This window comes from Martes martes (assembly GCF_963455335.1).
Source record: "Martes martes genome assembly, chromosome: 14".
Taxonomy (NCBI): domain Eukaryota; kingdom Metazoa; phylum Chordata; class Mammalia; order Carnivora; family Mustelidae; genus Martes; species Martes martes.
The window spans coordinates 32,229,066-32,241,179 of NC_137902.1; the positions used below are offsets into that span (position 1 = coordinate 32,229,066).

The window sequence follows — 12,114 nt, forward strand, 5'->3', positions numbered from 1 at the left end:
AAGAGTAACCACCCTCCCCCAGGCCCCCAGTTCCAGGTTGGGCTTCCTGGAAGTTCTTCCTGAGCTGAGAGTTCCCTTCTCATGGAACCCAGACCCAGGCTTCTTAGAGAAATTGGCAGTTTAAGAGCACAGGAAGTTACGGGGAAAGTTCTCCTTTTATGCTAAAAGGATATTGTTCTACCAGCAGTTTCCCCTTTGCTTGTTATACCTGTGCATTTTGGAAGGAATGAGTCATATGCTGTATGAAGTTCTGGTATTAGGGCCAACTGACACGTGATTTGGGGATCAACGCTAGAGAATGACCGTTTTATCAAAACCTGTGAGAAACCACAACTTACTCTACTCTGAGTAAGTGGGTGCAAAACCCTTCAACTAAGAGAGGAGAAAAGTCAGTCCATTCTGTCCCAAACTAGGACATAGATATTGCAGAACTCATCTAGTCAAATGCCCTCATGTTACAGAGAAGGACCTAAAGCCCAGGCTCACTGAGGTGGCCATTCCGTGCTCATCAAGATCTGAACTCCTTCCATCTTGTGCTCCATCTACCAAGCCCATGGCTTCCATTCTCAAAGTTACCTCATGGCTCTAGTTGGCAGCTGATGCTCCAGCCATCACAACCACCTCCAGGCACCAGGAAGGAAGAAGGGCTGAAGGGAGACTCTTCCATTCAGATAAGCCAGCTTTTTCTTTCCCAGAAGTCGCACACTAGCATTCCATTTAATTTGACCAGAGTTTAGTCACATGGCCACATCCAGTTGTGGGAGAGTCTGAGAATTAGAGTTCTTTCCTCGCTGGGATGAATATCTTCTTGCCCCAAAGAAAATAAAAATTATGCTAAAACAAAGAAGGGAGATGATAGATCTTTATAATCTCTCCCATTATCTCGTAATATGTAGCTGTAGTAAATTCTCACAGAATGAAACTGCGTAAATTCCAGTCCATACATCCACTGTGTGCAGAGGGCTCTTGGGGGAAGGAGCTCAAATCCCTGTTTTCATTTGAGATAAAATGGTCAAAGCTCAGGGCAGTGTCTGGTACATAGGAAAACACTCAGTGAGGGCTACTGTCATTCAAGAAAGCCTCGGGTTCATAAAGCAGCCTGGCCCTTGCAGCCCTGCTATCCAGGATCTGCCTGTGACCTCCCTGGAGACTGCAAACAGGTTGCCCATCTCTCTGAGCCCTAGTTTCTGCACATGTCCAGGGAGGCTAATAATGGCTACTTCACAGATGGCTGTTTCTTTGTTGGTTTTTTTGTTTGTTTGTTTGTTTGTTTAAGATTTTATTTATTTGAGAGAGAGAAAGTGTAAGAACAAGCAGGGGAAGGGCAATGGAGAAGGAGAAGCGGACTAGCCAACTGAGCAGGGAGCCCGATGCAGGCTTGATCCCAGGACTCTGGGATCATGACCTGAGTCGAAGGCAGACGCTTACCCAACTGAGCCACTCAGGCGCCCTTCACAGATGGTTTAAAGCATTAAGGGAGATGGTGCACATAAAGTGCCAGGCCCACCGTTGGTGAGGCCCCACATGGGAGGCTTGGCTGCAGCAGGGTCTGGTGATAAACCCCAAAAGATTCAATGTGAATCTTCTTCTTTGGGGTGAAATTCAGCTTCTGGACTAGGAGAAAGGGTCCTAGATTTCTCAAACTTCATCTTGCTCTGGATCAAATTCCAAATTTGCAGGAAACACGGAGGCTTTTTATTTTTAATTTTTAAATTATGGTGAACTATAGCTAACGTGAGATTTACTGTCTTAACCATATTTAAGTGCTCAGTTTGGAGGCATCAGCTATGGCCATACCATTGTGCACCCATGAGCACCACCTGTCCACAAAACTCTGTCTGGCAGAACTGCAGCTTTGTACCCCTTCATTGCTAGCTCCTCGTAGCCCCCTCCCCCAGCCCGTGGAAGCCACCAATAAGCCACCAATCTGCTTTCTGTTTCCATGAATGTGACTGCTGCAAGCACTTCCTGGGAGGGGAATCATACAGCGTGTGTCTTTTGGGACTGGCTTGTTTCACTGAGCGTAACGTCCGGAGGGTTCAGCCGTATTGCAGCAGGTGTCAGCATCTCCTTCCTTTTTAAGACTGAATGTTATACAGTGTGTCTGTAGCCCATCTTGTTTATCATCCATCTGACCATTTAAGGGGGATTTTAGTGAGAGGAGACTCAGAAGGAGGCATCAAGGACTGAGAAAACACAGTGGGCGCTGGGGGCTCTGAGATGAGAAAGCTGGAGACTTGCTCAGGAAGTATCAGGGTGTCCAGGGTTGCAGGAGAATCCCCACGTGGTCTGGAGTCAGATCACGGAGGACCACCAGTTTGCTTAAAGACCATGAATTTGGTTCTTTTAGTAATGTGGAGCCCTGGAAGGTTGTTGAGCCATAAAGTGGGTAGAAAAATAGCTGTGCTTTACTGAACCCATTTTCACTTGTTTCCCCAGAAAGCTCTGACATACAAGTTTCACTAGAAAAAGAGAAAATTGGAAATTTTTATAGCTTCCCAGAGTCTAAAGGGAGCTAATATTTTTACCGTAGGCTTATTGAGAAGGGCAGGATGACATTGCTTTGCGTTTTGCGGTGTTGGCTGTAAGTGAGAGGAGAAAATGGGGCCAGCAGGTGGCGCTGCAGGGCTGGACACTGCGCCTGCTTGGTCCTGCACACAGCGGCCCCTTTCCATGCTGTGCCATTTCTCTCTCTCTCTCTCTCTCTCCTTTTTGTAAAATCATGTCTGTGCTTAGCCTGGGCTTTGAACTCATGACGTTGAGATCAACAGTCTCAACTCTACTGACTGAGCCAACTAGATGACCCCGCCCCCGGCCCAGTTTCATCCAGTCACTTCTCTTTATTTGGAGAAGGGATGTGGATTCTCCTACCAAGTGCTGCTCTCATATGCCTCCTTCCTTCTCTCCTGCCCTCTTGCCAGCCCAACCCATTCCTGGTAAGTTTTCTGCTGGTCAAATGAATTATGTGAAAAAGAGCCCCATCGCCTGAGACCACAGCCTCGCCCCGCTGGTTCTCCAGGGCAGCCGGTTTCCCTTCCCAGCGGTCTGGGTAGTCTGCGTAGGCAGAGACACCACCAAGTCACTGCATTTCCTTCTTTCTTGGGGCGGGCCACCCCAATGGCTCCAGGAGCAGGAGCCGGCACATGAGGAGGGAACCTGTTGGGGATGTTAGAGGTGTGAAGCTGGCCACCCAGGCGCTTCTGAGATCTCTGGAGGGAGCCAGGATTAGGGTGACAGGAGGGAGGCATTTGCCTTGGGTACAGAATTTAAGGGGGCACCCAAAAATTCAGTAGTTAAGACAAAAATGACACTTCAATGCTGTGTTTTTTAAAATCACAGTTAATGCAAAAAAAAAAAAAAAAAGGCAATAATGAACAGAGTCAAGACTGGGGCCAAGGAGGGGAGGAAGGTTTGGGGAGGCAAAAAGGGACTTGGACTTGGGCTGACCAAAGCACCAAAGGCAGCTAACCAGGCGGCACCAAGCCTTCCCCCCGAGCCTAATCATAGAGCTTCTGGCTGAACACAGCGGAAACCCTGGAGCTCCTAACATCTGCCCCTCTCCTGTGCCGCTGGGTGGACATCTGTGTCCATCATTTCCCTAGTGCAGGAGGGTCCCTGCCCTGACAGGGGACCCCTGAGAGACCACGCCGCCCACACTCCATGGTAGGGCCTTTAAAACAGGCTGCTCTGAAATATTCCCTCTTGCTGTTCTCCATCAGGCATCCACGTCTCCCCGGCTGGCTGTCCCCGGCGTTCGCCCACAGTGCGAGGCAGAGTGCACTTTTGTTCACCTTTCGTGAGGGCTACGGGTCAGCCCACTGTGGCAGGGCTGGGCCTGGCTCTGTGAGTCTCCCCCTGCCGGGAGCCCAGCACAGGGAAGTGCCACTCTCGGGGCCTGGCTGCTGAGGCAGAAGTTGGAGCTCCGTGGGGACAGGCCCAAACCACACAGGTGCACCTCATGCTTCTGGCAGAACGGGGCTCATGTCCGCTTCCATTACATGGGCCAAAGTCCGTGGCCTGGGGTGTATGCTCCACCAAGACTAGGGTTTCTCAGCTTGGTGCTGTAGATATTTAGGGCCAGAGAAGTCCGCGTGGTGGGGCTGTTCTGCACATTTTAGAACATTTAGCAGCATCCCTGGCCTCTACCCAGGGAGGCCAGAAGCACTGCTCTCCAGATGTGACAACCCAGACTCTTCCCCTGCGGACACAATCATCCCCAGTAGAGAATCACTGACCTACTGAGATGCATGGCCGGGGAGGAAGGGGACACATAATTGTGGGCAAAATACACAGTCCACCATCCTAGCCAATTATAGATACCCCTTATTTGGATTCATCTCAAGTTTTGGTTCAGAAGCACCAGTCAAGGTTATGGGGACCCATTTTCCAAACAGATGCGAGGACCAGGACCCTCGTTTGCCAACCCCAGGATTGCCCCGCCTGGCTGCGGTTACAGGATGACTCTCCTCATCCCTTCACCTCACACGGGAAACTGTTCTCTTGCTTTTGGCCAGTGGTTCTCAGAGGGTGGTTCCTGGACCAGTCGCCTCAGCAGCACCTGAGAACTTACTAGAAATGCAACCTCACGGGCCCCGCCCCAGGCCTGCTGAAGCAGAAACTCTGGGGGTGAGGCCCACTGAGCTGCACTGGCACCAGCCCCCCACATCATTCTGTGCACAGTAAAATCTGAGAACAGCTGCTTTAGTCTCAAGAAGTGGGTTTTAACCTGGGACATAGAGTTGGATCTCCTGGGGCCCTGGCGTCTGGAGATGCTCCTTCAGCAGCTCTGGGGACGAGCCTGGCCTGTGGGTTTCAGGGGCTCTCTCCTAGTGCCTGGCCCACTCTCCGCTGCCTGTTCAGAACCACTGGTGTAGAGACCTCCCTGGTTTCTTGGCCACAGCGTGCCGGGCAAAGGTAGAGCCCGTTAAGCCTTCGTTAGGGCATTTCACCCTCCTGTCTGTGCATCTGTGGAGCCTCTGGTGTATGCTCAGCCCCGTGCGAGGCTCTGTGGGATGTCGCAAAGCATGGAAAACAGGGTCCTGGTGCTGTAGGGCGTTGCAGTCCGGTCACAGCTGACAACGAGACTGCCAGATGCTGATGGCTTGCTGCTGCTGGGCGCCCCTGGTAGAGGGCTTGGAAGCTGTGCTGGGCCGCGTGGCTGCTCACCCAGCAGGACGGGACGTGTTCATGGCCGACTGCAGGGAGGCTGCCTGCTCTGCTCTGCTCTGCTCTGGGGTAGGTGGGTTTTGTTGGGCTGCCTGTAGATGCTCTGCTGTAACGGCTTTGTACTTCTTGGGTTGTGGGTTTCTTCCAGCATCTAAACACACTGTCTTTTAATGATCAGATACCATCTTTGTTGCACCTGCAGAAGTCACTGTGAAGTGCCCATATCCGTATGTGCATGCATCTAATCGGGATGAAATGTAATTTGTGTTTTGAGGGCTAACTAGGTGTCAGGTACTGTGGGAGGGCTCTGTGTATACTTTTCAATCTTTTTATACCGTGGTGAAGGGGAAAATGCGCTCCTGTCATATGGAAAAGGAAACTGAGGACCAGAGAGGTTAAGGAACTTTTCCAGGATCACACAGTGGAGTCAGGTCTGTTTCATTCCAGGAACTTGCTGGAACATACGTATAAGCGACTCTGCAAAAGCTAAATGAAACTTTGGCAACCCCACCCTTCCTGGCCAACCCAAGTGTTTTCCTCATTATAGGGGATCCCAGCAAGCCCTCAGGTTTCAGAAGCGTCAAGGCTCCGGTCACCAAAGTGGCGGCGTCGATTGGAAATGCCCAGAAGTTGCCCATGTGTGACAAATGTGGCACCGGCATTGTGTGAGTATCCGCCTGTCCCCGGTGTCGGAGGCCCCACAGGTGGAATAAACCGCGCTGTGGAAAGTGCCAGATGGTGCCCATTTTGGGTGCAATGGGGAAGAATTCCTGCCTGGAAAACAGAGCAGAGAGACCACGTAGGCCTTTATGTCCAGAGCCAGGTGTGAAGGTTCTCCTTGGCCACAGAACCCGTAGGGTGTGACTAACGTCAAAGCAGAGAGAGGGCTGCCCTGTTGAAGAGGGAGGGCTTCACGAGTAATGTGTGAGGAGCGCAGGAATGAGCGGCAGCTTTATGAGGCCCTGATCCGTCCTTTGATGGGCCTTGTGGAAGGACCCCCCCCCCCCCCAGCTGTGGGGCTTGTCACTAATGGAGCCCTTTCCTGCCTCCCTCCTGCAGCGGCGTGTTTGTGAAGCTGCGAGACCGCCACCGTCACCCTGAGTGTTACGTGTGCGCTGACTGTGGCACCAACCTGAAACAGAAGGGCCACTTCTTCGTGGAGGACCAAATCTACTGTGAAAAGCACGCCCGGGAGCGGGTCACACCCCCTGAGGGCTACGACGTGGTCACTGTGTTCCCCAAGTGACCCGGCAGGTCTCCTCCTCTCCGTGCTCTGGCCTTCTCCTCTCCTGAAGGTTCTCGCTGACTCTGGTTTTATCCCTGCTCATTAAACACCACGTCTCCCCGCCTCTGCTAACTGACTCACTGGCTGCACGACGCCCGCTTTTACATTAACAGAGGATTGTTTTGTTCCGTGTCCCCTTGCCAGCGTCCCCGGGTCTTCTCTTTACCTCAGTTCGTCTCTGCTGCAGCTGGACATCAGCCACATTGGAACCAGACCGAATTGAATATGTCTGACACTGAGTTCATGTCTACTCAATAAATTTATAGACTCCAAGGCAGTGTGGTGTCTCTCATTCCACCATGCGTCCTTGTTCCTGGCTCAAGCCAGATGAGATCTCTGATCTCGTCTTGCCGTCTTTTGGGTTCCCCACTTCTCTGAGATTGGCAGGTCTTCTCCTCCAGGGGTGAGAGGATTGACATCTGGATGGGCCATAGTCTCACCTTTCTTTGAAGCTTTCTCCAGATTCTGTTTCTCTGATGCTAATATAAGGTCAACCTCGTTATTGTTGTTTTTTTTTTAAAGATTTTATTTATTTATTTGACAGAGAGAGCACGCAAGTAAGCAGAGTGGCAGGCAGAGGGGGAGAGAGAGAAGCAGGCTCCCTACTGATGAGAGAGCCTGATGCGGGGCTCGATCCCAGGACCCTGGAATCATGACCTGAGCCAAAGGCAGAGGCTTAACCAACTGAGCCACCCAGGTGCCCCAATCTCATTATTGTTGTAATAAAATGATGTCTTCTTTTCTCTCTGGCTGTTCTGGGACTTACCTGAGGAGGTGAATGGTTCCCAAATATGAGATGGAGAGCTTTACCAGTTGGCTTTGGGATATTCCCTGATGGGTCCCTCTCCAGGCTGTTTGCCACCAATGCAGCCCCTCTGCTCTGTGAAGGGAAGCAAACTCAGGGTGGGTATCACCTCGGTGCTAAACTCAGATACTTCTTGGTAGTCCCTTGTGGAATTTTGACAGCAAATAGACAAGTTCGGGGACATGGTTTTCCTGGGAAAACCAATTTGTGAACCATGACAGAAACTTTGGATTTTTTTTTTTTCTCTCTCAGATGGAATTTATTTGGAGGGTGTTTTTCATGGGGAATACCCTAAACTGTCTTACCCATTCAAATAACTGATTTTTATTTCATGTCAGAAACTTAGCTTCATGGGCAAGAGTGGACACAGACCAGGTAGGGCTACCGCACTGGTCCAGGTAAGAAACGGAGAGGCTGGCACAGGGTGGTGGAGGTGGGACTGGGGAGAAGTCACTGGATTTGAGGTAGATTTTTAACATAGAAGAGACATGAGACCAGTGGTTAGGGACCTGCAGGGATGTGGCTCTGGGTCATACCATCAGGGAAGCCTCAGCTGCACAGAGGCGCTGGGTGAGGGTGAGAGAAATCCAGAGTGTGTGGTAGAGACTGGAGATGATGAGCCTGAGTTCCCAATCAGGTGCAGGGGCTGTGGTTTATCCCTGTGACCCTCCTCTCCTCAGCTTCCCACAGGAAGAGCCGGCCCACCAGGCTCTGGGTGGGGCTGCCCTCAGAAATCGCGTGAAGATTCCCCCAGCGTTGACACCTGCTGCGTCACTTAGATACCCCTTCACAGCCCAAGGACTTGGCCCCCGAGCTGCTGGGAGAGTTGCCAGTGGAGGGCCCCATCTGTCCAGCCTCTTCCAGAGTGTCTCAGCTGAAGAGAGCTGCCGCCTTGCCGCTTTCCCAGGTGGTCCGGTGCCTGGGGAGGCAGGCCTATCTGGGCCTGCCCCTGCCCCAGCCCTGGACAGCTTTGTAGGGGTCAGCTGAGGTCTCCATTAAAGCTGTATGGCTCATAGCAAACTTCCCCCCCGGCCCCATCCCCACCTGCCCAATTCTGCTTTACTCCCTCCCTGACCCTTACTCCGGTTATGGTCCCAAGGGCACCTGTCCTGAACTTTCCCCTCACTAGCCCCAGGTCACTGTTTGCTTCCTTGGAAAACCAATTTGTGAACCATGACAGAAACTTTGGATTTTTTTTTTTTCTCTCTCAGATGGAATTCATTTGGAGGGTTTTTTTCATGGGGACATACCCTAAACTGTCTTACCCATTCAGATAACTGATTTTTTATTCCATGTCAGAAACTTAGCATCATGGGCAAGAGTGGACACAGACCAGGTAGGACTACCGCACTGGTCCAGGTAAGAAACGGAGAGGCTGGCACAGGGTGGTAGAGGTGGGACTGGGGAGGAGTCACTGGAGTTGAGGTAGATTTTTAACATAGAGCAGACTGACTTGGGCTGCCTTCCTTCTTATCTCCTCCTTGACCAGACAACAAAGAGCTTCTCCCCAATAATGGGCCCCTAGAGCAGGAGACCTCTTAGCTCTGCCAGCCCTGTTATAAGCTGGGAGCTCAGAATGGCAAGAGAAAGTGTGGCAGGTGTGGTCTGGCATACCCAGTCCCTTGGGCATGAGCTGAATGTTGTCTCCCTCACCTTCCCTCCTCGACTACCTCCAAGAGCCCTGCTCTCAAGGAAAGAGTAGCTCTAGAAAGTACATCCGGTGTGATGGTGCCTTACTTTGATGGCACTTTACAGATCACAAAACGCATTTGCATTTATTGTATTGCTCTGTGAGCATCACAAACCCTACTAACAGGTGATTTCATAGGTGGGTTGGAACCAAGGGCTCGGTGTGAATGAGAATTAGAGTGTATAGGGTCATGAACGAGCACGTGCTGGAATTTACAGGGAGCACTGGTGTCTGCGCTGGAAGAAGGCCTGTGGCCAAGGCCTGAGATCATGAGGGGATCTGTTTCGTGGTTAGGTTGTGGCTGACTGCTCTCCTCCCTCTAAATACTCTCTTGATGCCATGTCATTGAATCAATTTGTAAAGAATTAAAGTGTTTCTATCCAATGGGATTAAGCCAACTAGGAGTTGAATTGCTGAAGCTTTTTGGCAGAAGACACTCACTGCATTGACGCAACAGCCAGTTTTGGTGATAAATATGCCTCAAAACCTTGGCAAAAACATCTGTTGAATTATGAGAGGGTTTTCTCCATTATGATTATGCGTTTATATCCTGAGATTTGCATTTATTGTTCTCTGAAGGGAGACGCGCAGTGAATTGTTTCTACCTCTCAACACATTGTGAGTTTCCATACGCTTCACAGATGAAAGCATTTACTCTCTTGGTGACCTTAGCATAGGCCAAGAATCTGACGTTTGTGAGATGCTACAGGAGAAACAGGCGTTTAAAACAAAGTAGTCCACCTCGTCCCAGCTTCTGCAGGAAATCCTCGAGTCTGAGGAGAAAGGCAACCGGTCTGCCTGTGGTCGGAGGCTGCTGTTCAAGGCCTGGCGTGTGGGTCACTCGTTGAAACACAGTGAGCAGAGCCTAGCAGTGGGAGGAAAGAGTCCAGTGGGGCCTGTTAAACACTGATAAATAAAATAATCTCTGCCTTCTTGGCTTGCTCTGTGCTCTGGAAGCTGCAGATCTAGCTGTTTCCTGTCACGTGTGTACCATACAGCGGAGCGCTGGGTGAGAGGAGCGGAGCGCGGGACTTTGTTGGTTTGTCCCTCAGCGCCCCCTTGATTTGATCGGAGCCCATCCGTCCCCTTCCTGCTGTAATTGGTGGTACAGATAGGCAAAGGCCAGTAGAGAGCCTGAAGCACACCAAACCCCCAGCAAAATGAATCCGGTCTGTGGGTTTCATCTTACGGCTGAGGAGATGCCATGGTATGTTTGTGCCCCAGTGTGTCGGGCACATTGGAGTGTGTCCTGTTTTTCTTGCCCTCCCCGCCTCTCCGCACTATACCTGTCTGCCATGGGAGAGTCCTCCCTCCTGAGAGGACTCTGAATGCCTGGGGACTCTGATGGGGAGAGACGGGCCTCAGCCAGACTTCTACTCCGTTGGGCTCATCCCACTCGGAAAGGAACGGAGGTTTTTTCCCCAGGACGGCCAGTTTCACCACAACTTGCTGTGAGAACTTAGCCAAGTCACTTACCTGTCGTGACGTGGGGACCCTGCATTGTCATTTGTGTCCTCTGTCCTCTTGATCAGTCTTCCTTCTGGCTTCTATTTGATTAATGTAGTCATCTTTATTATTTTCCTTCTTTCTCTTTGCCTTGGGTTAGTTTGCTCCTTTTCTAGCTGTTTTGAGCTGGACATTTAGATCATTGGTGTGAGACTTTTTTCTTTTCTTTTAATTTTAATTTTAATTTTATTTATTTGTCAGAGAGAATGCACAAGCAGGCAGAGGGGCAGACAGAGAGAGAGAGATGGAACACACATCTGCTCCTGCTGAGCCGGGAGCCTGATGTGGGACTCGATCCCAGGACCCTGGGATCATGACCTGAGCTGAAGGCAGCTGCTTTAACTGACTGAGCCACCCAGATGTCCCACTTTTTTCTTTTCTAATACAAGTGTTTATGGTATATATTTCTCTGTAAGCACTCCTCTGGCCGCATGCCACGAATTTGTTATGCTGTGTTTTCATTTTCATTCATTTCAAAATAGCTTTCCAGTTTTTCCTGATTTCTTCTCTGACCCCTGGAATATTAGTATCTAATATTTAGTATCTAAATATTTGGTGGTTTTCCAGCTATCTTTGTGTTACTGATATCTAGTTCAATTCCACTGTGAATTGGAATTAAATCCTTTTGTAGCCTATGGGGCACCTGGATGGCTCAGTGGGTTAAGCCTCTGTCTTCGGCTCAGGCCAAGATCCTGGGGATCAAGCCCCACATCGGGCTCTCTGCTTGGCGGGGAGCCCTGCTTCCCCCTCTCTCTGCCTGCCTCTTTGCCTACTTGTGATCTCTGTCTGTCAAATAAATAAATAAAATCTTTTTAAAATAAATCCTTGGGGCGCCTGGGTGCCTCAGTGTGTTAAAGCCTCTGCCTTCAGCTCAGGTCATGATCCCAGGGTCCTGGGATCGAACCCTGCATTGGGCTCTCTGCTTGGCGGGGAGCCTGCTAACCCCTCTCCCTGCCTACTTGTGACCTCTGCCTGTCAAATAAATAAATGAAATCTTAAAAAAAAATAAATCCTTTTGTAGCCTAGATCATGGTCTGTACTGGTGAATGTTCTATATGTACTTGAAGAGGATATGTAGTCTCCTATTTAGGGTGGAGTGTTTTATACACTAAATTAATCGGGTCAAGTTGGTTGACAGGCTCAAGTCTTCTGTCTTCCTACTGATTTTCTGTCTGCTTGTCCAATCATTTACTGAGAGTGGACACTTGAAATCCTTGGCTATAATCATGAATTTGTCTTGTTCTTTCAGTTCTGTCAGTTTTGTTTTATATCTTCTAACACTCTGTTTTAGGTGTATGTACATTTAAGATTCTTTTGTAATGAGGCTAACTCCTTTGTGATTATGAAATGAACATCTTTATTTCTGGTAGTAGTTCCTGTTCTGAAATCTGCTTTGATATTAAAGTAGCCATCCCAGCTTTCTTTGATCAGTGTTTGCATATTACATCTTTTTAATTTTTCTGGGTCTTTATATTTAGAGTTGGTTTTCTGTAGAAAACGTTTGTTTGATTGAGTCTTGCCTTTTCATTCATCCCGACAATCTCTCCTTTTTGGTTTCGACCATTTTTATTTCATTTAATTTTTTATGTCATTTGGATAAATGTCTCTTATCTTGCTGCTGATTTTCTTGGAGTCATTTTTGTTGTTTTCTTGCTAAGCCTG

At 49.7% G+C, this 12,114-nt stretch overlaps 1 protein-coding gene across 1 annotated transcript in view; it reads left to right on the plus strand.

Moving 5' to 3' along the window:
- PDLIM1 (PDZ and LIM domain 1) overlaps positions 1-6,724 on the plus strand; it is a 46,061-nt gene extending 39,337 nt beyond the window's left edge. The window contains exons 6-7 of the mRNA XM_080822742.1: positions 5,714-5,831; positions 6,226-6,724. Of these exons, the coding sequence (XP_080678868.1) occupies positions 5,714-5,831; positions 6,226-6,412 (305 nt within the window). The 3' untranslated portion in view covers positions 6,413-6,724. The remainder of the gene's footprint in view (positions 1-5,713; positions 5,832-6,225) is intronic.
- The last annotated feature ends 5,390 nt before the right edge of the window (positions 6,725-12,114 follow it).